The sequence below is a fragment of the Penicillium citrinum genome, assembly GCF_028827155.1.
Source record: "Penicillium citrinum strain IBT 23319 chromosome Unknown utg000005l:1.0-1900146.0:1.0-1900348.0, whole genome shotgun sequence".
Classification (NCBI taxonomy): domain Eukaryota; kingdom Fungi; phylum Ascomycota; class Eurotiomycetes; order Eurotiales; family Aspergillaceae; genus Penicillium; species Penicillium citrinum.
Window position 1 is genome coordinate 1,736,821 of NW_026622690.1, and position 25,273 is coordinate 1,762,093.

Genomic DNA, 25,273 nt, shown 5'->3' on the forward strand with positions numbered 1-25,273 from the left:
TACTAGGACACTACTATTGGGTACGGTAGGTACCGTGCCCAATTATCAGTAAGGACATATATTTTAATTCACAGTTTGAAGTTCTGAGGTGCATCAGGGCTAATTCACAGAATAATAGTAACTGCCAATGTATACCCTATCTCTGTTCGATAAACTTCGAGTTGCCCCTCTAGCCCTTGCATGTCACTCCAAAGATTTCCACACAGTGAAAAGAAAAGAAAAGAAAAGAAAAGAAAAGAAAAGAAAAGAAAAGAAAAGAAAAGAAAAGAAAACATTTGGTAGTGAATAATGTGCCGAGTTATCATAAATAGGTGGCCGAGTACTCAATTTGAGCTCGGGGTATTCACCACAAAGTATGTACATACTGAAGTCCTTATCGGATGTAGCATGAATCTCGTGCCACTCGCCACGGGACTTCTAGAAGCATTTTCGAGTTCAATCTCCACAGACTCGGAGGATAATCACCGCGACGGACCGCTTAGACCAGCGGCAGATCCACCGAAAAAAGGGGACACTGACAGCGGCTCTTCAAAATGAGAAATTGATGTGGTCCTGTCCGTATGTCCCAATACAATATCCGGTGGTCGTGCACTTCCTCTCAAATAACGGATGTAAAAGAGTCTATTCTACTTCAACCAGCCTTCAATAGCTGCTTAACTCCCAAGTCTTTCATCACTCATTTCCAACCCACCCCTTTTTTTGTTTTCTTGATAATCGAAACATGTAACTTAAGTCAAGTTGAAACCGAGTCGCCAGGGGGCTGTCACACAGTTTCATACGGGGACAAACAGAACTGACCATTCACAGACCAGGAAGTATACAACCAACCAATCATAAATAGTATAGAATACGAGAACCCTCATTTGGGTAATCAATTTACCCCAGCGGGCTTGGCACCTCGCCCCTCCATTTATTGATTATTTTATTTGGAGGCTGTATGTACATGCTTTGTACCTGCAGAGTGAACTCTTTTGAAATTACAAGTCAGGCTAGAGTTACAGCACTATGTCTGTATCTAAAAAGTAGAAGCATCGAGTATGCGTCAATATGAAGTTGTTGGACTCTAAGTTCAAAGACAAATTTGGTACGAAGCCTGGTCGAACCTCGGAACTGTTGTACATACATAACTGTGTAGAAGTAACTAGTAATTAACTAACCCCATACAATATAATAGGGGTTGGTGTCCATGCACGAATGACAAGATCAATAGCCCAGTGGACTCTTAAAAACCGTCGAATTAGCCAAACAGTCGGTGTATGAGGAAGATCGACGAGGGGGCCCAGACTGCAGGAGGGGGAGGAAAGGCTAAAGGGGGCAGACTAGCGAAATAGTGCGGGTTGCGGGTTCCATCTCCTGACTCCCTTTTTCTTTTGCCAGCCTTTCTCTTCTAACTGCTCTCGCAAACTATATGGTGCTGGATCACCTTAAGGTGTGTGGATTCCCTGTGCAATTTCTGTCCCTGTTGCCACTGTTACTGCCGTGGGCGCGAGTGTGGATAATTGCACATCGTGTGAATGTTGTGCCAGAGCTGATATCTCCCTAGACATGAAGCTGGTCTTGCATATACATTCAGTCCTCGACGAATTTACTCCATATCAGAGAGTCTAATTGACCCGTCCCGACGATCGAATCCAACCAATCATTACCCCCTCTTCCCCTATCAAACCCGTGTATCGCAGTCATGGAGGGCCCCGAACCGAGCTCCCCAGCGGCACCGCATGCCCCCAACCATGATTCGATGGTTACTGTCTCCCTCTCCGATATTCAATCCAGCTCCGAACACTCCCAACCAGATTGGCGCAACCTGGATATTCCTCCCACCCCAGTGAATGCTAGCCACGAAGGCGAGTCTTTTGGTCCAATGCCACTTCAAGATGCCGCGAGAACTACCCCGGTACCCATGTCTGAACCCTCCACCCCCATAGCAACAAGAGATAAAGACGCAGACGATGAGGCCGAAAACGAGGTGAACTGGGAGAGTTTAGAGAAGACGGAGGAGAAAGAACCACGAGGTGAAGGATCAGATGAGGTATGCTGACAAGGAGAGATGAGATCCGCGTGGGAGGCGAAGTACGATGCTAACATTCTTTCGATTCTCCCTTTCTACAGTCAACTGCTTTACTCCTCGCTCGTCTGGAACAAGAGAACAATGCCCTGGCTACGAACCCCAAATCCGGCATATCCAATAATGTCCCCCAGTCACCGAGACATCAACGACAATCCCGCTCACAATCACTCATTCAAATAAAACGATTGATTAATGACCCGACACGGTCAGAGCTGCGATATTCGCAGCTGGCTCCGCCACCGATGACCGAGCTGGAATTTTGGGCGGCATTGGTGGCAGATTATCCACAGACTGCTCAACGATTGCCGACTCTTACTTCGAATAAGATCCAAGGCGGTGTTCCACCACCTCTGAGAGGGGTCGTGTGGCCCAGTCTGGCTGGAGCCCGTGATCCTACCCTGATCGATGAATTTCAGCGACTCTCGGGGGAAAGTAGTCCCTACGATGGACTGATTGGCAAGGACATTGGCCGCAGCTTTCCCAATGTTGAAATGTTCCGAGATCCCAATGGTGAAGGACAGCAAATGTTGGCTAGAGTGTTAAGATGCTTTAGTCTCTATGATGCCAAGATTGGATACTGCCAAGGCCTCGGCTTCGTTGTTGGACCTTTGCTCATGCACATGTCCGATGCTGAAGCCTTCTGCGTCCTTGTTCGGTACGATAACACCCTCTTGGATCAAACAGCTCTGTCCCAAAATGCTAACGAGTTGACTTTCTAGGCTGATGGACCATTACAATCTTCGAATGTGCTATCTACCCGATCTCTCTGGCCTGCATCTTCATGTCTACCAGTTCCAGAACCTCCTGGCACGACACCGTCCGGCTCTCTTCGATCATCTGGAATCCTTAAATGTCGAGCCTGTCTATGTCTCCCAATGGTTTCTCTCCTTCTTTGCTGTCGCTTGTCCCTTGCCAATGCTCCTTCGAATTTACGATGTGATCTTTTTGGAAGGTGCCTGCGAAACTCTCATGCGGGTTGCTCTTTCCCTGATGCAACGAAATGAGAAGCGAATTTTGGCGTGCGGCGAATTCGAAGACGTCATGCAACTTCTGTTGTCGCGTAGTCTTTGGGATACGTGAGTACTCGACGCGTCTCTCCTTTCACAATCAGTGGAACTGACCATTATGTTTATTTTAGTTACGCGTTTAATGCCGATGATCTGGTCAATGACTTTGTTTCTCTGACTTCACTTGTCACTAAAGAGAGCTTACAAGCATTGGAAGCCAGTTATAATCAATCGCAGGGTGTTCCCACGGGCATCTCGTTTCCCCAAATGCAGGCGACAGCTTCGCGTTTCCTGGGCCGCCTTTGGGCGGGCTCCTCCAGTTCTCATAATTCTGTGAAGTCATTGAATCCTAATACTAGCCCATCACGACCGGTTAGCACCATCCGCCGATCCACGTCGAAGCAAAGCATGACCTCTACGCTCAACTCCGTTGAGACAACATCCGACGCGAGCACAGCCCCGACAGAATTGTCGTCTACTACGGCAGGCGCAGATAAATCACGCGTTCGATCCAACTTGTCTGCCCATCACAAGGATCGAGATCTTCATACACAGATTGAAGACCTTCTGATGGCCTTGAGTGATCTTCAACGCCAACACGCGGACTTAACACGCGATTTGCAGCAAGAAAGGGAAGAGCGTGAAGAAGACAACGCCCTCTCAAAAGAACTTCTCCACCATGTACAGAAGTTGCCTAGTGAGAGTCAGCCGGAAGAGTTGATCACCAAGGCACAAGTCCGATTCACATCTGAAGAGCCCAAAGACACTTCTATTACACAAACAAAGCAGCAGCTGCATGATGATATGGTTCGATGGAAAGAAATGCACGAGATTGAAGCTAGTCGGTGCCTTGATCTTACTCGACGCATGGACGACTTTGAACAGGAGAATGCATCATTGAAGGATCAGCTTCGGGAAGCTCGTGGTCGGATTCAGGATGGATATCGTGACCGGCAGCGACTAGAGCGAATGAACCAAGAGCTTCGCTCTCTCAAGACTTCACCGGTAAAGACCACGGCTTCAGAATCATCAACGCCCCCCCGATATCACCACTTCTCCAACCGAGTCTAACGAGGCTGCTTCGCCAAATGGTCTACGGCAACTCAGGCTGGTGCGTACAAACTCGCAGAAGAACCCATCCTTCAACAAGAGATCGAGTAGCCTGGGCCTGCAGAGTGTGCTAGCAACCGAGAACAATAAACCCGCCGCAGAAGAGACTCTCCTCTTGGAATTGGTCAATGCCAAAACAGCCGAAGCTGTGGCCAAGCAAGAACTGGAAGAAGTCAAGGGTAAAATGGAATCACTCCGGAAAATGATCAGTGCACCTCATTCTCAACCTACCGCAAAGCTTGAGAACCGGCATTCATTCATCGGCCGTTCTCCCTCTCGAGCAAGCATACAGAAAGCTCCCTCTGAGCCCGTCAAGACACCCGGAACCTCTAGCAATGTTGGCGCTGGGGGTGGTGGGTTCTTCAGTGGCTGGGGTCGACGGGCTGCAACGAGCAACGAATCCCCTTCATGAAGTTATTTAAAGCGCGATTTTCCTTGTAACAATATTTTCCGACCAAGGCTGACTGTGCCTTTGTATGTGAAATAAATAGGCTATGGTGGAGGCCGTGTCAATATGATTTTTCAATGTCTGTTTAGGTAATGGTTGAGCTGGGATATCCTTATTTGACAATGCACAATGCTTTTCAAGCTTCGGCAGTAAACATAAGGCGTTGGAGTATTCAATATTCCCTTTAGATCGTATAAGAACGCATTGGGGTTATTTCCGACTGGCTTCTCCTTTTGCGCCGAGAGTGAGTCCTAGCCTTCAGCCCGAAGAAGACTGATGGACAAAACAATCGTCAAGTACTTTGAGGATTGCTTGACGATTTCTCGTATGAACTGACTGCCTGCAAAACGAGGTGTCAATCGGAGATACTCCGGGCTGCCCCATCTCCATCAACTTGTCTTATTCCACCCATTCCTTGATATATGAGTATATGAGCTAGAGTCATATAGCTACCGAAACAAAGAGGAATATTGCGGATATATTCATGTCATCGTTAGAACCAATCGAGTTGACTCGACAAGATGAGCGCGATCGTCGTCCGATCCCAGAGTTGTCTTGCAAGGAATGTCGCCGTCGGAAATCCAAGGTGAACGAAGGATCACTCGTCCCTCAAATGAATTAATTCAGAGACTCATCTTTATCAAGTGTGACCGTAGGCTTCCTCATTGCACGTTGTGCAGGAAGCATGATCGCCGATGTGAATATGAAAGCAAGACTCGTCCGATCACTCGACGTTATGTGACCGAATTGGAGACTGCACTCGCGCAGAGCAGAGCTCTTGTCCAAAGGTTGATCCCTGAAAATGAAGATTTGAGCAATTACCTTGAGTTTGCGGGACCAATCCATATGGCAAAGCAGATAAATCATCCTATCAACATGCCAAGTACTCATCTAGACTCAGGAATGACGACCAACCATCAACCCCAGATCTATCAGCAGGAAACTGAGTCTCATACCGAAATGTCACAGGCACAAGGATTACCGAATAACCGGCAAAGGACCGTGTATTCATCCACAGGTCGAGCCAATTCACCCCCCGAAACCTCTCCCCAGCGTGGTAATTGGGAATGGGACGAGCGGACAGGGCGGGCAAATAGTAAAGGATTCGTTGATGGTATGGCTAGCCTGACAAGCGATTCAAATGAAGCAGGCTATCTTGGTAAGAAATTTTCTTTAAGATTGATGTATGAAGGCTAACAACAGGCTAGGGGTTGCATCTGGTGCTGCATTGCTACGAGCTACTGATCCAAGCCCAAATGGATCAGGAGAGCAACTTGCCTCAGACCAGAATATAAGGCAAAATCGTAACCATACCTCGGAGATTCCCATTGCGCTGACCTCACTTGGTCAGCTGGAGCCTTTTGTAGAAGCATACTTCACAGTTTTCCACCGGTCTTACCCCATTGTCCACGAGGCCACATTCCGAGCCCAGTTCATGGAAGTCATTCCACGCCCGAAAGAGAATGCTTGGCAGGTACTCCTTTATGTACTGGCAGCTATAGGTGCATTTACAGCATCAACCGAGCCATCGGAGGTAGACATTGGTCTTTTCGACGCTGCAAAAACGCGCTTGTCAATCGATGCCTTAGAGACAGGTAATATTCATCTGGTCCAAGCCCTTACACTCGCTTCGAACTATCTACAAAAACGAAACAAACCGAACTCCGGATATAACTATATGGGTCTGGCCAGAAGGACCGCAATGGCTATTGGCCTTCATAAGGAGATACAATCACCCGAGATGAGCTTATTCACACGAGAGATGCGCCGGCGAATCTGGAATTGTATCTTTATATTTGATATTGGAGCGATCATCACATTCTCAAGACCTTTCGATTTCCCTCCCAATGGCGTTGATGTGGAGCTCCCACTAAATGTGCATGACACGGTGAGTCGGCCCTCAGTGTTCCGATCATTGTATACAGCTGTAAAGCTCACAATCGGCAGGATATTACTCAAGGAACGGTAGAGGAGCCTCAAGAGGCCGAGGAGACCACCATCTACACTCATCTCCGGTGCCAGGCAACATTCCACATGGCCACGAATGAGATATACTCGAAGATAATTTCCACCCCATATCCATCTGCGTCGGAAGTAATTGAGGCGGACGATCGTTTTATTTCTCCATGGATATCATCTTTACCACCATGCTTTCAGGAAAATGTCACCCAAGACTCCCGTTTCAAGCTCTGTCATGCTATTTTGAGATGGCGATATCGGAACTTCCGCACTCTGATGTATCGTCCGATTCTCCTACGACGTGTGATGTCACGTCGGAATGCAATGACAATAGATGGAGAAGAGCCGGGCCCCCATGAGGAAATCGCTTTGCTAAGATGCTTACAGGCCGCCTGTGAGTCCGTGGAGCTGATATCAGCCTATTGGGCAAAAGAGCAGCAGAATACAATGGCCTGTTGGTATGGGCTATACTTTCTCTTTCAGGCAATACTCATTCCGATTAATTGTCTACGTAATGATCCACAGTGTCCAGCAGCTGATAGTTGGCGGGAGCAAATTACTCTGGCTATGCGAACTATCGATTCGATGTCTCGACTCAACGAGACGGCTTCTCTATATCTAGAGAAAATTCGTTCAGTTTGTGGGCCATATTTGGATATTTCCCTTGATGGATGGGTTGATCCTACCGAAGAGTCTCCTCAGACACAAATCGCTAATCTTTATTCCCTGATGTGGCCAGCCTTGGACATTGCGCAGATGGATGGCCTCGACCCATCTCTGTAAGTGGCACTTCTATTCTATATCGTGAAACAATATTAATTTCTCTTTAGACAAACATCGACTATCATGGATTTTATGAACCAGATTCCCGGATTTGAATAATACTGGTATCGCGTTCTTGACTGAACAACCTAAGGATTTCGGAAACGATCTAAATTGATCTTATTCTTCGTTCGAGATGGGCTATCTCTCTATAACACCCTAGGTTCGAGATATCAGACATGCGCGATCAGAAAAATATCTTCCCTGCCGCTACTCAAATAACCAAGAGTGGTACAAATGATATTAGTCCTAAAATTTCCGCAATGTAGAATAGTGTTCTCTTTACCTTATGGAAGAGTATATCCGCCGTCTAGCACCAAATTAGCACCTGTCATATAGGACGATGCGTCGGAGGCACAGAATACATATGCCTAGTAGCATGATATTAGCAACTTGTTTAAACTTCTCTTTCCCCAAACACTCACTCCTTTCAGCTCGTATGTCTGCGCCATACGATTAGCTGGAATCATGCTCAACCATTTCTCTCGCCATTCAATCGGATGGATATCAAGTATATCAGTCGCAATGAAACCCGGTGAAATGCAATTCACTCGAGCAAAGTCTACCCATTCGACAGCAAGGCATTTAGCAAGTTGAACAACACCGGCTTTGGAGGCATTATACTATCAAAAATGGTGTCAGTTACCTAACAAGGCCTATCGATCCGCTTTTTTTCTTCTTTAGTGACTCACAGCGGCTTGCTTTTGAGGAACATTGACCAGAGTAGCGCTGACGCTTGCAGTGAAAACCACATTGCCAAAGCCTTGCTGTTTAAAGATACGAGCAGCAGCTTGAGCTGAGTAGAATGCACCATCAAGATTGACCTTCATTATATCACTCCATTGCTCTGCGGTATAGTCCTCGGCAGCAACACAGGAAGCGATGCCCGAGTTTGCGATTATTATATCAAGCTTTCCAAAGTCCTTGACGACTTTTTGTACCGTGGTTTCAATATCAGATTGGCTGGTCACATCAGATTTGTAGGCAGCGGCCTTGACATTGTTGGTCGATGCAATCTCTGCAGCAATCGCATCGGCTGTCTTGGAGGAATTATAGATTATGGCAATCTAGAATAGAGACAATGGACATGTGAGACGCTGCAAAAGGCGAAAAGGAAAAAGACCTGGGATATAATAAAGCATACATTTGCACCCGATTCTGCAAGCCCCCGAGAGACTTCAAGTCCAATTCCCCGCGCACCGCCGGTGACGATGGCAACTTTGCCTGTGAGGTCGAATGCCTTGGTAACATGCTGATTTGGGGGCTGAGCGAGGACCATTTTAGTGGAATTATGAGTGAAATTATGGTATAATCAAACGTTACTTGAATAAAACAAAATGACAAGCTTGTATAAAAGACCAACGACCACTCAACAACATTCGCCTTTCCCCGCAACTTCGGACTGCGCAGTCCGTCCGGAAAGCCTCGTCCGTCTCTCCTGCAGGCCATTCTTGATATTCGCGGATTTACCGGTTTGATTCTTTGCGACTCCACCTTTTTTGATTGCGAATGTGTCGCGCAGATCATTTCAAAGGTGGGTTGATTGCTGATGCTAGGAAGATGGCCTATTCGACTGCGAATACTTTCGCAGAGTACATAAAGAATATACAAAAAAGTTCCATTGAGAAGAATACAATTAAAGTCACAATAGTACTGGTAGTAAGGTTAACAGGTAATTTCGAGCTAGGCAACATGCTCAGCATGCTCTACGTGCTCTTCTTTTTTGCCAATATCTTCAAGTCCTGCCTTGATCAATGCTGGATTCATGGTCTTCGCAGATTGCCCGTCAAACACATCCGCAATCTCCTCCAAGGAATATCCTTTGGTTTCTGGGAATGTAAACCATGTCACGACGAGGACGATCACATCGAAGCAGCAGTAGAATATGTAATAGTGCCAACCAATATTGTCCAAGGCGACGGGGTTGACAAAAGCGAGAACAATCAATGAGCCGTATACGCTCAAAAGTTCTACTGTCAACCCTTTGCTGCGGATGGAATAAGGGAAAATTTCCGTCGGATAGCCAAGGAGTAATGGTGTATAAGCGATATCGTAGTGAAAGTAAAAGATGAACACAAATGCAATCACTGTCTGACCAAGAGCAGCAGCATTTGTAGCATCAAATACGGCTGAACATGCGGTCCATATGATAAAAGATATCAGCATGCCCACTGCAGACCATAAGAACAAGAGTCGTCGTCCGAGTCGGTCGACCAAGAGAGCTGCGCTGCCGGCTACAATAAAGTTGAACATTTGTAGTAGACCATTAATGAGAGTTTGTGTGTCCGAGTCCTTGATGCCAACTGTATCGAGAACAAGCGTGAGATAGTATGATACAACAGCAACACCCTGTAGCATGTTAGCCTGAAAATTACAAGAAGCAGTCTCAACGGGTGAGGGTGATTTACATTCCACTGAGCGAACACACCCACACAAACAGCAATAAACGTGCGCTTGCGATTCCCTGGCGTCTTGACCAATGTTGGCCATTTAGTTTCGGAGGCTCGGCTCTCCATCTCAATTGTGCGGGCTATCTCGGCCATCTCAAACTGGATCAACGGGTGTGATGCGTCTCCAGAAGTGTGATATCGGGCCAAGAGTTCTTCAGCCTCTTCTTTCCTACCATTTGCGATCAACCATCTGAAAATTCGTGTCAGTCAAATACTATGAAACCAAAGGAAACTCGTAACGGAAAGGTGGTATAAGTGCATACCGAGGTGACTCTGGTACAAAGTACCAGAAAATGATTTGAACAATAGGCAACCCGGCCTGAATGATAGAAGGTACCCTCCAGCTCCAGTCTGACTGGCTCAAATGCTTTTGAGTCCCGTAGGAAGTCCAAGAAGCCAGAATAGCCCCAAGATAGTACATAGTCCAAAAAGCACTGGTGTACTTTCCTCGATGAGTAGGATAGGCGAGCTCCGTGATGAGCATGGGCGATGGCTGTGTGACCAGCATAGAACCAATTCCAACAAGAACCCGTGAGAAGACGAACATGCCATACTGCACGGATGCAGCCTGTATAATTGACGCAACCACAATCACGACAGCACCGGACAATAAGGTCAAACGTCTTCCTACTCGATCTGACAAAACCCCAACGAAAGGTAAGGATATCACGCTACCGATAGACTGCGCAGCATTCATGACCCCGAGTATTGATCCGGACGGGTTGCCGAAGTAGGTCTTCCATTCATCAATCGACTGTAAGCCGTTCATTAAAGAACCTGGTACAAAGAAAATCAGCGATACGTTTGAGCAAGACGCATGCATCATCATCAATCAACTAACCATCGTAGCCAGCGACCGCAGAAGAAAGGAGGGGAATGAGGAGTACAAGGTTGAGCTTTAGCAGATGAGGTACAAAAGGCCAGGCACGATCATTCTGTGGTAGAACCGAGGCCAAGGCTTCGCCGACAATATCTTGATCCTTCATTATGAACTTGAGATGAACGCAGCTTGAAGTTATTGACTCCTATCACATCCGAGATAGGTGGCCATGCCCTAGCAGCATCAGCAGTAATATACTCGACTTCAAAGACAGAGCCCTGATTCAACAGAGGGCAGAACAGAGTATCTATGTCATGACCCACTTGGTTTACCCCCGTGTGGGTGCATTTCTCCCCGTGGGGTTGTTGATTGACGCCTTTTGGTTTGCTGAGAGGAGAACGGGGGATCCACCCCGGTTGGCGCAGAGGGAGAATGGCCAAGAGAGCAGGCCATTTCGAAAGTATGAGTTGATCTCCGGAGTTGACGACGTTTATACCTCATGCTCGGAGGTGGAACTCCGGGGATCAAGTGTACTGATTTCACGGTGGATGGGGAAGAAGCCCACAAGATCGGATTCCAAGGTCCTTTCATGGAGCTATATGAGGGACGTAGATACTTCAAGCTGGTATGAAAGCTAGCCTCAATTTTACGATCCAGCGGAAAAAAAAATCTCCTTGCCCTTTGAGGAGTTACGAAGATGGGTTCCCAAAGTATCCGTCGTCCTGATCCAGTGCTCTCTGATAGCATCTTTGAGATGTTTCGGATGGATGGCAAGACCGTCATCATTACTGGCGGCGCTGGAGGGATAGGGTATCAAATTTCCCGTGGCTTAGCAGAGGCCGGTGCAAATATCGCGCTGTGGTATAATAGCTCTTCTGAAGCGGATAAACTGGCTGTGGAATTAGAGCATGATTTTGGTGTCAAGGCGAGGGCATATCGCTGCGCCGTACAGAAATTTGCAGATGTAAGATGCTTTTCGTTCTAAGAGAAGGTCGACTGGAGCTGATACTAGGATGATTACATAGGTTCAAACAGTAACTGATGCAGTGGTTCGTGACTTTGGAAGACTCGATGTTATGATTGCAAATGCCGGAGTTCCTTCAAAGGCAGGAGGACTCGATGACAAGTTGGAAGACTGGCATCGAGTGATGGACATTGGCTTTTCGGGTGCATATTATTGCGCTCGTGTTGCTGGTCAAATTTTTCGTAAACAGGGGTATGGAAATTTGATCTTCACTGCTTCGATGTCTGGTCATGCTGTGAATGTCCCTCAACAACAGGTAAGTCGAATTTAATTTAATTTATAGAAACATATGAGATGGCGCTGATAGTACAAGGCATGCTATAATTCCTGTAAAGCAGGGATCATCCATTTGGCAAAATCACTGGCTGTCGAGTGGGCCGATTTCGCCCGCGTCAATTCGGTTAGCCCTGGCTATATTGATACGCCCATCAGCGGAGATTGTGCATTCAGCATGAAGGAAGAGTGGTATAGCCTGACTCCGTTGAAGCGAGATGCTGATCCTCGAGAGCTGAAAGGAGCTTATCTGTATCTTGCCAGTGATGCAAGCACATATACTACTGGATCGGATATAATAGTGGATGGAGGATATACGTGTCGCTAGGCGTACGAAACTGGGACAAATTCCAGTATTTCTGGTTTGGTCGTCCTAATTTGGATATATAGTATAGATTCCAATATATAGGTATACTTGAACGGCGAACATTAGAATATGCAAGCTCTATCAAAGCACTCAAGATTTGTGTCTATCAATATATCTCGTCAAAGACAGCAAGTCACAATTCTGCATCATCTACCATCTCCCATCTTCGTTGCAAAGTCTCGTAGGGCTTTCTCATTGGCCAAGCATGTAGCTCTTTCGTCCTGTTGATAATACCAACCAATGCATCACGCTCATCTCGATCAGTGAAATACTCTCCATAAAGAGTGATAGCAATAACTGCATTGACCAGCGCAGGCTGAATTCTGAGATGGCCCAATGCAATACCACAAATATTCAAGACGGTGGCCCGTACTTGGGCCTCAGCCTTGCGATGTCCGGCTCGGGTTGCTTTTCTAAATAGGCTTAGCATTTTCATACCGCGAATTTCTTCTTCCCACTTACTCTAGACATGGACTTTCAGCTATCAGGATCATCTGAGCTAATCGAAAGTGCTGAATTGCGGTAACCTGAACATCGTATTTGTACCATACAGTTGGAAAAATCTTGCCTTTTGCACGGTCTGCGTTGAGATCAAGAATAGGCTCAATCTCTCCCATGCAGTCATGAGCTAGCTGTTGCTCTCTCAACTTGAGTTGTGCTGTTGTATATATACGTTAGTCCTAGAAGTCCAGTGCCTTGAGGCTAATCAGACTTACACCATTCCCCAGGATGCTTTTGTCCCCAGCACCAAGTGGCAACCTCCCCGGCAAACATAATCATGTCGCTAGCTATAGACGTATTGCGCCATTTATTGGTATCAAATCTCATATGCGGGACATTCTCCCGAGTATAGGCATGGTAAATCTCTTGTCGTATAACAATCCAATAAGCTGCATTCGCCAAGGAATTCTCCAAGGGGGACTCGGTCATTGAATCGATGATGCTTTGGGTAATAGCCAGAAAGTTGACACGCTGGTCGTCATAATAGTCTGTGTCCAGCTCATTTTCATCCATCTCCTCGTCCATCTCCTCATACTGCCGTAAAATCACAGTCGCAGCCATGATGTTTTCTTGGTGTACTGGGTCTTGGATTTCAGGGAACCTGACGAGATCTGGAATACACTTCAGCATGTACTCTAATGCGCTCGACTTTTTCAAACAAGGTAGAAGCTGTCCTCGATAGCAGATTCCTTTCGATGTTGAATATTTGGGTAATCGACACAGGCGCCGCGACGATACCGCGAAGATGGCATTTTTAAGGGTCGGACAACTCTGCGCACGCCGAGGAACCACGAATTGAAAATGTCTTAGTTCGTCACAATGATCAAACTATGTTTTGTTAGCACTTGAGTGCCCTCTTCTGAGCAAACTAGTATATCTGATGTTTTCTTTCTCTTACCCATGGAGACAATTCTTCAATGAAGTACCGCATGAGACAAGCCTCTTGAACACTTTCAGTAACACTATCAAATGTAGGCGTTGGCGAAATAGAGTAGTCAATATTTGTTTCCGGATCCCAGTAATTTAAATGGCGGTATGCTCCAGAGCCGATGTAAGAGTGATCAGTTCCACCGATGTGTATTTGCGTATTCTCAACACTCCTCGACGATGATAACGGGGAAGATAGATGATTGCTTGTTTGAAGCCGTTGGAAGGTTCCTTCTTGTGGACTTGCAAAATTAATCGTCTGATAATCCTCAGCGCGAATATTATTGGAGGCAGTTGAAGTGTCTCGCGGAGTTATTGGATGGGGACTTGGGCTCGTTCTGATACGCTCATCCAATACAGAAACACCCGGAGACTCATCATTCATGTAGCATTCATTGGCGTCCAATGAGCCAGGTGTAATCTCGTGATTATTCCGAGAAACTGGCGTGTGTTTTGGTGGTCGCCAACTTTTCGGCTTGCTGTTGACCCATACTTGTCCCCGTGTAAAGCTTGTATCAAAGCTGGCAGTCGATCCATGGCGGAAAACGGTCTTTTTCTGCACAGGCTTGCACTCAAGCCCCCTCAACTCACACCGATGACAAATTGGGAGACGTTTATCACATCTCTGATGCCGGGCTGCAAGTATGTACTATATCAGTCACAGCCAGCATGCAACTATGCAACGGTATACCTTAGCCTCACCTCGGCAGTTCGAACACGGCGCTTTGGCCATTGATGCTTCCGACATATCAATAGCTGTACAATGTACGGAATAGCCCCCAGAGTTGTTCAATATGATTGAATTGAGATTCCTTTCTGATGTCGGGCCCTGCTTCCCCCGCGGGGGCAACATGCGGGGATGCCGAATGAGGCTAGCCTCGCCGTTTCTTTTCCAATCTGGGAAGTCACGTGTTTTGTATACAGTTCAGCAATTCAATTCAATTCATTTTGTGTTTTATATCGATTTGCACGCTGATTGTCGGAGCTAACTCATTCTTGAAAAGCTTGAAGCTATTGATTTCTTGGAGATTATACCTTCAACCAACTCATATTCTTAATGCATGAATTCGATTCCAACGTCCCAGGCGGGAAACACGCTGTTTAGAATAAGAACACAGAATCCGTAGATGTACTATGCTATTTTTTAGTATTGCTATGACTAGTAACAAAACTTGAATTTCGATCTCGGGATTGTCTTGCTTGAGTATCCAGAGGGCCCAGCGACTCACAACACAAGAAGAAATGTCAGCACCGCAAAGCTGCCAATGTTTTCTCATCGCGAAACGCAATTATAATCACTGGAAACCCCATCGACCCTTATTTTTAATGTCTGATAGCTCTACCTGTTATCTAGTTAGGATGATAAGCATCATTCTACTCCAGATTACGGTTCATTTTTCGACACTTCGTGCTATGAATGAAGGCCTCAGAACCATTTTGAATGCACTGGTAAAAGACCAGGGAGAAATATCCACGGGGACACAAGATTGCCTACCCCAACAAGTTGATGGTAAGAATGCCTCATTCAAGAAAGCAAGGAACAGAAAATGAATAGACCAAATTTGTTGCATCACAAGCAGCGGAGGTGTACTCCGGCGTCGGCGTGGAGACTCCGCAGTGCGGGGATAGTCCGTTGTACAACAACGCAAGAGCAACAAGATGCACATTTAATAATCTCTTCAGGTCAATCAAATTTCGAAGTATGCTATGGAGAGCAAAATTACAAAAATTGCCTTATCAGAAATATGTCAGCCGAGAGAAACCCTTCTTTTGTTCTTCGCGCAGTGAAAGATGTCGTCCTCGAAGATCGTGACATTCCGACCTTGAAAGATCCGTGGGATGTACGGGTTCAGATTGCGCAGACTGGAATCTGTGGAAGTGATGTGCACTACTGGCAACGAGGGCGGATTGGAGGTACTATTCACCTAGAAGGTTATCCGCTAAAAAGGATATTCTGAATTTTGCGGTTAACCTTATCATCGACTAGATTTTGTGCTCAAGTCTCCCATTGTTTTGGGACATGAAAGCTCTGGAACGGTTGTTGAAATCGGATCTGCCGTAAAAAATTTGAAGGTGGGTGATCGAGTAGCAATCGAGCCTGGTGTCCCCTGCAGACAGTAAGTTCGACATTGCTGTTTGGGGTTATTGCGACTTAAAATATAAAGTCTTACTCGTTCTCCCCTAGTTGTGATTATTGTCGCAGTGGTGCATATAATCTTTGTCCAGATACGGTATTTGCTGCAACACCACCACATGATGGGACACTTTCGAAGTATTACATTACTCAATCCGATTATTGCTATCCTCTTCCACAGCACATGAATCTGGAAGAAGGAGCTTTGGTAGAACCAGTAGAAGTCGCGGTCCAGATCACCAAAGTCGGTAATGTGAGTCCCAACCAGACTGTCGTGGTTTTTGGATGTGGACCTATTGGACTTCTCTGCCAAGCTGTGAGCAAAGCATATTCGGCTAAGAAAGTGATCGGAGTGGACATTAGTCAGTCTCGAACAGAGTTTGCCCGAAGATTTGGCGCAGATGAAGTATTTATACCCCCAGCCAAGCCTAGTGATATGGATGAGACTGTCTGGAGTGAAGAAGTTGCACGTATCATGAAGGAAAAGTTTGATCTGGGAGAAGGACCCGACGTGGTGCTGGAAGCTACTGGGGCACAAGCCTGCATTCAAACGGGTATACACTTGACGAAGAAGGGCGGTACCTATGTTCAAGCTGGAATGGGCCGAGAGGTAAGTATCAACTGTCGTATTGTGATACAACATGTAATGATCAGCCTAACTAGTAGTCCCAGAACGTTGTGTTCCCAATTACGACTGCGTGCATTCGTGATCTCCATATTCGAGGGTCAATTCGGTACACGGTTGGCTGCTATCCAACAGCTGTGGACCTCATAGCCAGTGGTAAAATTGACGTCAAGCGACTCATAACTAATCGTTTCAAGTTTGAAAAGGCAGAGGAAGCTTTCGAACTCGTACGAAGAGGGGAGGAGAGTGTGATCAAAGTTGTTATTGAAGGCGTTTCCTCGTGAAAGAAATCCGCGTGAGACATGGGATGGGACAGCGCGCCCTTGTATTACGAGAATTGAAAGAAGATTGTACATTGAAAGTGAATGAAAGGTCTAGATAGTCCGCACTACTAGCTTCTAATTGATTCAATCTCCGTTGAGCCATAGAGAATCTGGGTACAGGTGGATTCTGAATGGGTTTCCGCAGTGTATAACTGTTTACATTCGTTCGTCAAGAAGTGAAGCTTCGCTCCCTGAAGAGCATTTGTAGTACCTGAAACACACAGAATATGATAAAGGCCGTCAGTGTACTAGGATAAAGATGTTTGTCTAAGAGATGTAAGTATATGTAGATAACCACGAAGGTTAATTGCTATTAACAATGATTGTGTCAGCGAGCTCTTGCCCATCGCGCTTTTTGATCAGTCTCAAGAATGATAATTGCTGATGCTTGGCGGGAGGTCTTCCATCTTGGTACCCCAATCACTCTCCTCAGGTCCCAAGGTTAATTCCAAAACGCCTCCTTCAGCCCAGAAATCGTGAGTCACCCAATTCTTTGTCCATTCTTTGCCATTCAACTTCGCGCTTTGGATGTAGATCGATTTATAACTGGAGTCAAAGTTCACATTTCGTATAGTGGAAAGCTTTCCAGTGATAGCGTTGCGAATGCTCACTTCTTTAAAGTAAGGAGGCGTGATGAGATAGACATCCTGACCTGGAACTGGCCAAAGACCCATCATACTAAGGACCACGTATGAGCCCATTGCGCCACTATCGTCGTTGCCCGCGAGACCAGCGACGGTGGTGTTGAACTGAGACGGAATGTAGAAATGGTTGTATTTTGCAGACAAACCAGGACGTCCAGCGTAATGGAACTGATAAACCGGTAGGAAGGCCTGCTCGTCGCCAACATACAGGAGACCAGATTCATGGAAGTAGGTCAATCGCTTCGTGAATTCTTCTGCACCTCCCAGGGTCTGAATGAGGGAGCCCATGTCATGGGGCGCATAGCTGTGAATTATGATTAGTGATCGAAGCTCCACTATGCCAGAAGGTCGAAAAATGATACATACAAAGTGTATAGCCATGCGCTTCCCTCATAGGTCTCATGCCCGTCAGGGTTGAGGTAGCAAGATGTAAAGTTGAGCAGAGGACTGCAGAAAATCGGATCTTGGTAGCCCCAAGTTCCATTCGTGTATCGAGGCTGCATAAAGCCGGTGAAGTTGGTATCGACGCCCTGAATGCTGGATTTTTGATCCGGCTTGTACATATTGATCCAGTTTCCGGAGCGTCCAAGGTATTTCTCATAATCTTGCTTGTGACCCATTCCTTGGGCCAATTCGGCAATGCAAAAGTCGTTGTAGGCGTACTCAACAGTGCGCGAGATACTTCGGGTGTGAGTACCAACGCCGTAGGGGTCGAAATCATCAGTTGGAATATACCCTAAGCTCTTCCAACTATGGAGACCGCCGCGTCCCTCGACATTCCAGTTAGCAGGTTCGACTTCTGCATCCTTGACCACAGCCTCGTAGGCAGTATCCCAGTCAATTCCCGGGACCTTTTTCACGTAGGCGTCAGCCACCAAGACGTCCGCATTGGAGCCACCTTGTGTGAAGCCCTTGCAGAGTGACATTCGACAGTCGGGCAGATATCCTTCATTACGGTAGATGTCAATGAGACTCCGCATCATCAGAGACTGTGAAACGGGATCAACCAGAGTCAACAAAGGATGAATACTGCGATAGGAGTCCCAAATACTAAGATCGCATATCAGATCAAGGCCTTAGAGTTAATTGACGCGGGAAAAACTCTTACCAATAGTAACTGTCATAGTAGGGCTCATCACTTTTCCAGAGCGGGTTCTCGCCTGTATAATCCTGAGGACTGATCATGGTACGGTACGCGCCGCTCCAAAAAATTGTTTGGAAATCTTTGGAAACGCCCTCGGTGTCCACAGAAATGACATCCAGCTTCTTTCTCCAAGCAGCCTCAGCGGCAGAGACAGTGCCCTCAAAGTCGAAATTGGGTTGCTCTCGCTCCGCATTTTGACATGCCTGGTTAACATTCAGAAAACTGACACCGACACGAGCCAGTATTTGATTGTCCTTGGGAGATTTGAATCGGGCAAATGTACCAGCAGAGAGAGTTGCAGGCGAGTTAGTACCGTCGTTTGTGAGAGTGACTGTTTCACGGCTGAAATTGGCGCGATTCTTCGTCCAAACACCGGTATCGCGAAGCTCTGCACCTTTGAAGTCAACGCAGAAATGTAGATCATAACTGCCAATTCCAAAGCTAGGACTAAATGTACCATTTCCAGTTAGTCGGCCCGTTGATTTATCGACGTTAGCAGTTCCATTGGTTCTAGATTGTGGGAGATCTATCAAATCGACCAAAATTACTGGGCTCAGCGCCTCGGCCGAGCCCTGATCAAAAGTAAACCGGTACAACGCTGAGCGGTTGGTTGTTGTCATTTCAGCATGCACGCCGTTGTCGAGGGAGATGCCGAAATAACCTGGTCGGGCTTTGGGCGAATCTCTATCCCAGGCCGTAGCCCTGTCATTAAGCTGCCATTTGCATTGATTGAGGTCGTCATTCGGGCATGAAGATTGAGCAAAAATGGGAAAGTTTCCCATAGAAGGTGACTTGTATTGTTAGTTTAAAGACTTCTTGACAGATAGCGAGCAAAACATACACCACCAGTACCGGAATCATGCATGTGTGAAAACCCAGTGACGACTGTCGTGTCGAACGCAAATCCCGCCTGGTTCTCACCAACAGTATCAGCAACAGCTTTTGCCATGCCTATGATATGTCAGTAGTATGATCTTCTTACACTGAGACAAGCTACATACCGAATGGCAATGTTGCGCCGGGAAAAACATGGCCTATCCCAGGCATTAATTAGCTGACGCTACAACTCAACATGATTCATATATCGAAAGAGAACTTACCTCCATTGGCAGTTCCAATCAAAGGATCGACATAATCTAGAACATCAAACTTGTCTGCCAATGTTGCCTGCGTGTTCAAAGCAACGGAGCCGAACAGAGTCGTGGCGATGGCACCGAATGCCTCTGCGCGTGGCAGCAGACGCGGAACCATAACGAATTGCAAGCCACTGTTGCAAGTAGACACAAATATCGGTGATTACGAGGCGAAGTTACGCAGAGCTTAGTTTCAAAGGCTGAGCGCGTGTCATATGGAGGATGCACGCTTCCTTATTTACTGCGGAAGTGAGTTACATTCCTCGCGGGTCTATCGGCAACGCGCATGGGTTTTTAGGGGGAAATCTCGGCATTTTCCCCTCAGAAGAAGCCAATCCATCCCTGATTTGCTCAAATTTAATTGCAAGAGCAAACGTCGCATCGCCTGGCCCTTTCGAGTTGTGACGCCTTTTTGCGTGGGCAGCCGTGGCCGACGCTGCCTCCTTCAACGCACATCTTTCTTTTCTCCGTTCCATTATGAGTGCGAGGCGGTATTAGCCGCAGTGATAAGCACTTTGAATTCCAAATTGAGCCAGGCGGCCTCATGGGGAGAAGGTATTAGCTCCCCCAGGTTCCTGATCGAGTGCTGATCTTTGATGAATTGGGCGAAGTACTAGTAATTCAGCACGAAGTACATATCTCCGAGCTGCGGGGAATGTTTGCCCCGCGAAATTGCAAGTGGGGAAATACTGCGACCTCATGTAACCCCAATATTTGCTACATCGAAATGATAGGATCCTGCTGGATGTGGGATGGTTGACTGTTGAGGTGAGATTTGAAGTGGAGAGGAAAGGAACAGTCGCGGGAATGCAGTTGGCGTTGTGGTTGGTGAACTTTTGGACGGTCGAAAAAGTGCTATAGGGTATCGGATGTTTATAATAGAAACGTTGGCAATTTCCAATGACTTGAGTAGCACTAAATATTATTCAATTGCTTTGTATCACATTGAAATTAGGCTTCCAGTTGTTACACAGGCGAATATGATGTTGACCGTAAGCCGAGTCTGTATGTTATGTATGTTGTAGACGACCCTTTTGAATGAACATTTAAATAAGGTCTAACACGATGCTATCCCAAGATTTCCCATCTGTATCCGATGATGGCCTGGGGATATATGACGGGAGGGTCGAGGGGCTGGATATAACCGGTTCTCTAGTGGGCACACGCGAGTTCAGGTAAGCTTTCAACTGAATATTCTCGGTTTGAACCCGGGTGAATTCCTCTCGCAAGGCAGCTACCTTCCGAAGGAGGATCCGATAAGACTCAGCTTCATGTAGCATGCCTGCAATTTGGTGTTGAAACTCGCTTTGATGGCCCGGGGCATCTGCTTGAGCGAGATATGCCTGGACATAAGGATACAATTCCGAAATGCTCGGAAGATCCTCCGATGGATGAGCTCGCTCATAGTCATCCTCCTGGGGAGAAGCGAGCGTCGCAGACGAACCAACTGGGAGATTGTGTCTCGCCATCAAGGGTGAGTTATCAGTACTGGCTGGCGTACTTGCGACTGGGGTGACATCTTGAGACTTAACGACGGAGGCTGGAAGTCGAGGTGGTGCCTGGTCCCAGGCTCGAGACTTGCAAGATGGGCAATGAAATGAACATGGCTGCTCCTGACCTTGACCTAAAGGTAAACATTGCACATGGTAAGATCTACAACAAGTTCCACAGCCTAGGAGGTTTTCTGGCTGATAACATTTCGAGCACACGAAATGGTGTGGTTTTCCAGCGTCTATCGACGATATGAGCATTCTATAGAAATTCACACACGACGAAAGCTAAGTACTCACTTATCCATCCATAATAGATCCGACCTATGTCTGAATCATTCAAATCGGCGTGCCGTGATAGAGATCGATCCTGCTGGGAGGATCTGAATGAATGGGCATCATCACTTTCAATAGACTGAACCACTGTTTGGCCCGTACGAGTTCTCCCTGATTGATCAGAATGTGACTCTCGGGATTTTCGAAGCATCGTCCCGTCTGAAACATCCCATCGCCGAGTTTCCAAGAAGTTTAGAAAACGAAGTTTTCGAGAACGTCGGAACTCGCCCTTTTCAGGAATTCCCGAGGCTGAGCCGAGTTCGGGCCGGGTGACATAAGCATCATTTTCATCAATGAACGTCGGCCAAGAATTCCCCCATGGCTACTTTGTTCTTCATTGAATATGATCATGGTTTCCATTCTTTAATCTCCTCCAGAAAGGTTGCACAGAATGTGACGCATCATTCCACAAAATTTCATGTAATCCGTGCGTGCGAGATTCAGATTTCGCACGGCTTGAAGAAAATCAACTACCGCACTAGACCTGGAATGACCTCAATACTCCAGACGCACTCCGAAGAATTTTGAAAGTTCCGCGAAACGCCATTATGCCGGGGGTACCGTCGAATAAGGCTTGCGAGCGATGCAAGAAAAGGCATCTCAAGGTGTGTAATCACCTGCTATTTCAGACTGGGTTGGACGGTGGGTCTTCTAACATCCTTAATTGATTTGCAAGTGTGACGAGACACGCCCGCATTGTACGAGGTGCGAATCTGCTGGTGTGAAATGTCCCGGATATGTTCAGACTAGAAAGTTTATCGATCAAGGAGCGTCGGTCCGGCGTCGATATGCTCCTTATCAAGAGACACATGCGAAACCAGGGGCTATGGTCCACGCTGGTGCCAGTGCTGGTGAAGTGGGTCAGCTATCCTTCATCTTCAATAAGAAGACACTGACATCTGATACAGAGCCCCCAAAATAACCAAGCTCAGAGTAACCGAACTGGTAATTCATCAACTCTCCATGCAGCTCAACCTGGCGGCCCTTCAGGTGCGCAGATGAACTGGCCGGGCTTCACCTTTGAGCAAAATGAACCGGGGGCACGTTCCAATGCTCATACACAAACGTCTCAACTGGGTCTTTCACAGAATCCTGAAATAGAAGCATTACAAGGTCAATTCCAGCTCCTTGATGACCTAGCTACACATTCTGTCTCCAATCCAAAGCAGACTGCTGGGGATGAGATTTCCAGGAATCTCACTGGCAGCTCAGCATCGCCAAGTATTTCAGCAGGTCGAAAGACGACATCCGAAGCAGCCTACAATCAAGGGGGCATTATTCAATCCGGATTAGAGCGAATTGTGTCACCAGCAAGCGCATCACAGCGGAGCGAGAAAGAAGAATTCCATGATATCTTCTCCGAGCTCATGACAGACACGGAGCATGAAATTGCATTTCTAACTCGTCACTTTGCGGAGACAATTGGTCCTTGGCTAGATCTTTCTGACTCGGGGAAGTTCTTCTCGGTGTATGTACCGATCAGGGCCATCGATTCGCCATCATTAAAGTATGCCGCCGCAGCATTAGCGGCAAAGCAGTTAGCTCGCGTGAAGGGAGCAAAGCTATCTGCTGGAGGGTGCTTATTTACTAGTCCCGCTACTACTGAGATGTACCCAAACGCAGCTCAAGCCGACTGGTACCTCAAGGCTGCGAATTATTATTATATGGCGGTTTCAGACATGAACAACTCTGCTTCTTTCGGATATACCGCGGTGTCCAGCTCAGCGGTCTTGCAATCGCCGTTTGAGATAGTCAGTCAATGGTTACAAAGAGCATCGGAAAACACCCAGAACTCATCCAACGAGAATCTTTCACGAAAGACAGAAGAGATGCTCGCTGCAGCTGTGCTCTTGACGTTTTATAGGCTGTTTGATGCAGACGGAGATCAATGGCACACGTAAGTACTATAGCATCAACAAGGACCACTCTCTTGACCGTCGGGCTAAGGACAAATGCAGACATCTTCATGGTATCCGCAATATATTTGACATCATCATGCGAACCAATCAACCAAATATGACAGTCTTCTCCCATGGAGTAATGGCCTGCTTTTGGAACTTGGCTCGTCAAGACTACCTTGGAGCATACTTCAACCGCATACCGACGCATCTTGATCCAGCAAATCTTTCTCTATGGCGTGCTGCGGGTATAGCTTTCGATATAAACGACAAATTACACACCAATATAAATGGCCCACGTCATCTCTCCCAGGAAGATCAGTCGACCAATGGGCTCTGCTGGCTAGTATGTAAAGTAATCAATTTCCTAGCACGGTCGAAACAATCACAGGTCGCACAATGGACTGGGGCTCCTTCTAGCAAGCCAGGTGGAGGCCAGGAAACGCCAGGGGGCAATGATTACGACACGAATACGTGGCTGGATCTTAGCTTTCAATTTCAGACTTGGTTTGAAGGTGTTCCAGAGACCTTTCGTCCATGCGTGCGAATCGACCATCCGAGGGATTTTTCTGCTTCATCAGAGAATGCCAGATTGCCATTTCCCGAAGTTTTTTACAGCTTTTCTACTTGTGCCGCTGCCATGCAACACTATCACTTTGGCCGAATCGCCCTTCTGATCAACCAGCCACCAGATGTGCTCAGTGCTCCTAGCACTGCGTTCGATCGTCTACAGGGATATCGGGAAGTCACCAAGAAAGTTGAATATCGTTGTCGCGAACTTTGTGGCATCGCTTTAGGACGACCGCAAGCAGGTGTACGCGTACACATGATTCCACTACTATTTGCTATTGGGCAATGCTTGGAGGGTGCGGACGAGCATCAAATAGTGGTTGATCTTCTACGAGGAGTTGAGGCTGATCTCGGCTGGGCTACTGAATATGCCGTCACTAAGTTAGAGGCGTCTTGGAATCGATAGATATGATAACCTTGCGAATGGATATTTCCACGTCCACCTTTCTATATGTGTTTCTTCCCAGTCTCAGCAATGACTGTTGGAACCCAACAAGGCGGAATATCTCCGTAAGAAAACGCCCCTTTTTCATTCCAGATTGAGTCTCCACCTTGCGGAATTTCATATGGAGGGATTCACGCTAGTATGTACTAGTAGTACTCATATTGGCCTTGTATCTATCTAACCACAAATAATTGGATCAATGATCCACTTTCTCTCGTCGCTTTAAATTGTTTCCGACCACCACGAACAAGATATAAACCCGTGAGAATGGCATTATATACTATTGCTTGTTCCACTCTAGGATATTGAATATGATTGAGAATAATTCTTCGACGCATAGTTGCGATAAATAGGGAAATAGACCAGTACTTGTGTGGCTTATTGACATCATTATAATAGGTATATACTCAACAATAGACTAGTTCACCCCTTTACTATTTCGATGGAGATATTACGAAACCATGTGAGCTCTTGATCCTTATCATCATTGACCAGAGTCAGGTCCAAATCCCGGTTTCGGCCTAGTACATTAATTTCCACTAGATAAGCATCCTCGACCGTACCCTCACGCTATCTGAGCAATTCCGAGTGCGGCAGTTGGCCGCATCGTCTTGCCGATCCGAGGCCGGTGGCAATGTCAGGCGAAGAGCAAAAAAGACTGATTGGAAGTTATCAACGGGGAGACATAAGGAAATGCGGGGAAAGTTCAGAATCCGGGGAGTGGAGATGGCCATACTAGTCCAGATACAGCAATG

At 46.8% G+C, this 25,273-nt stretch overlaps 10 protein-coding genes across 10 annotated transcripts; 5 read left to right on the forward strand and 5 right to left on the reverse strand.

Moving 5' to 3' along the window:
- Positions 1-1,681: 1,681 nt before the first annotated feature.
- Positions 1,682-4,597, forward strand: N7469_006479 (putative GTPase activating protein (Evi5); the record flags this gene model as incomplete). Its single annotated transcript, XM_056645397.1, has 5 exons — positions 1,682-2,029; positions 2,110-2,723; positions 2,788-3,144; positions 3,207-4,080; positions 4,142-4,597. 5 exons carry the CDS (start codon positions 1,682-1,684, stop codon positions 4,595-4,597), a joined length of 2,649 nt encoding a protein of 882 aa, XP_056500635.1.
- Positions 4,598-5,197: 600 nt separating this feature from the next.
- Positions 5,198-7,474, forward strand: N7469_006480 (Zn(II)2Cys6 transcription factor; the record flags this gene model as incomplete). Its single annotated transcript, XM_056645398.1, has 4 exons — positions 5,198-5,792; positions 5,842-6,521; positions 6,581-7,371; positions 7,423-7,474. 4 exons carry the CDS (start codon positions 5,198-5,200, stop codon positions 7,472-7,474), a joined length of 2,118 nt encoding a protein of 705 aa, XP_056500636.1.
- A 227-nt stretch (positions 7,475-7,701) lies between these two features.
- Positions 7,702-8,693, reverse strand: N7469_006481 (SDR family oxidoreductase; the record flags this gene model as incomplete). The annotated part of the gene is made up of 4 exons (XM_056645399.1): positions 7,702-7,785; positions 7,840-8,037; positions 8,107-8,481; positions 8,559-8,693. The coding sequence occupies 4 exons, from the start codon at positions 8,691-8,693 to the stop codon at positions 7,702-7,704; spliced, it is 792 nt and encodes a 263-aa protein (XP_056500637.1).
- A 404-nt stretch (positions 8,694-9,097) lies between these two features.
- On the reverse strand, positions 9,098-10,850 carry N7469_006482 (uncharacterized protein; the record flags this gene model as incomplete). Its single annotated transcript, XM_056645400.1, has 4 exons — positions 9,098-9,763; positions 9,823-10,054; positions 10,128-10,641; positions 10,706-10,850. 4 exons carry the CDS (start codon positions 10,848-10,850, stop codon positions 9,098-9,100), a joined length of 1,557 nt encoding a protein of 518 aa, XP_056500638.1.
- Positions 10,851-11,381: 531 nt separating this feature from the next.
- Positions 11,382-12,309, forward strand: N7469_006483 (L-xylulose reductase; the record flags this gene model as incomplete). Its single annotated transcript, XM_056645401.1, has 3 exons — positions 11,382-11,648; positions 11,710-11,964; positions 12,016-12,309. 3 exons carry the CDS (start codon positions 11,382-11,384, stop codon positions 12,307-12,309), a joined length of 816 nt encoding a protein of 271 aa, XP_056500639.1.
- A 172-nt stretch (positions 12,310-12,481) lies between these two features.
- On the reverse strand, positions 12,482-13,780 carry N7469_006484 (uncharacterized protein; the record flags this gene model as incomplete). The annotated part of the gene is made up of 4 exons (XM_056645402.1): positions 12,482-12,761; positions 12,811-13,006; positions 13,065-13,677; positions 13,748-13,780. The coding sequence occupies 4 exons, from the start codon at positions 13,778-13,780 to the stop codon at positions 12,482-12,484; spliced, it is 1,122 nt and encodes a 373-aa protein (XP_056500640.1).
- Positions 13,781-15,521: 1,741 nt separating this feature from the next.
- On the forward strand, positions 15,522-16,819 carry N7469_006485 (NAD(P)-dependent alcohol dehydrogenase; the record flags this gene model as incomplete). The annotated part of the gene is made up of 4 exons (XM_056645403.1): positions 15,522-15,690; positions 15,764-15,893; positions 15,962-16,520; positions 16,577-16,819. The coding sequence occupies 4 exons, from the start codon at positions 15,522-15,524 to the stop codon at positions 16,817-16,819; spliced, it is 1,101 nt and encodes a 366-aa protein (XP_056500641.1).
- A 404-nt stretch (positions 16,820-17,223) lies between these two features.
- Positions 17,224-19,897, reverse strand: N7469_006486 (glycoside hydrolase family 92 protein; the record flags this gene model as incomplete). The annotated part of the gene is made up of 6 exons (XM_056645404.1): positions 17,224-17,806; positions 17,869-18,552; positions 18,611-19,437; positions 19,488-19,597; positions 19,648-19,680; positions 19,747-19,897. The coding sequence occupies 6 exons, from the start codon at positions 19,895-19,897 to the stop codon at positions 17,224-17,226; spliced, it is 2,388 nt and encodes a 795-aa protein (XP_056500642.1).
- A 928-nt stretch (positions 19,898-20,825) lies between these two features.
- N7469_006487 (PHD finger protein) lies at positions 20,826-21,530 on the reverse strand (the record flags this gene model as incomplete). The annotated part of the gene is made up of 1 exon (XM_056645405.1): positions 20,826-21,530. The coding sequence occupies one exon, from the start codon at positions 21,528-21,530 to the stop codon at positions 20,826-20,828; it is 705 nt and encodes a 234-aa protein (XP_056500643.1).
- Positions 21,531-22,153: 623 nt separating this feature from the next.
- On the forward strand, positions 22,154-24,479 carry N7469_006488 (Zn(II)2Cys6 transcription factor domain-containing protein; the record flags this gene model as incomplete). The annotated part of the gene is given in 4 exon segments (XM_056645406.1): positions 22,154-22,210; positions 22,282-22,461; positions 22,514-23,502; positions 23,516-24,479. The coding sequence occupies 4 exon segments, from the start codon at positions 22,154-22,156 to the stop codon at positions 24,477-24,479; spliced, it is 2,190 nt and encodes a 729-aa protein (XP_056500644.1).
- Positions 24,480-25,273: the final 794 nt, after the last annotated feature.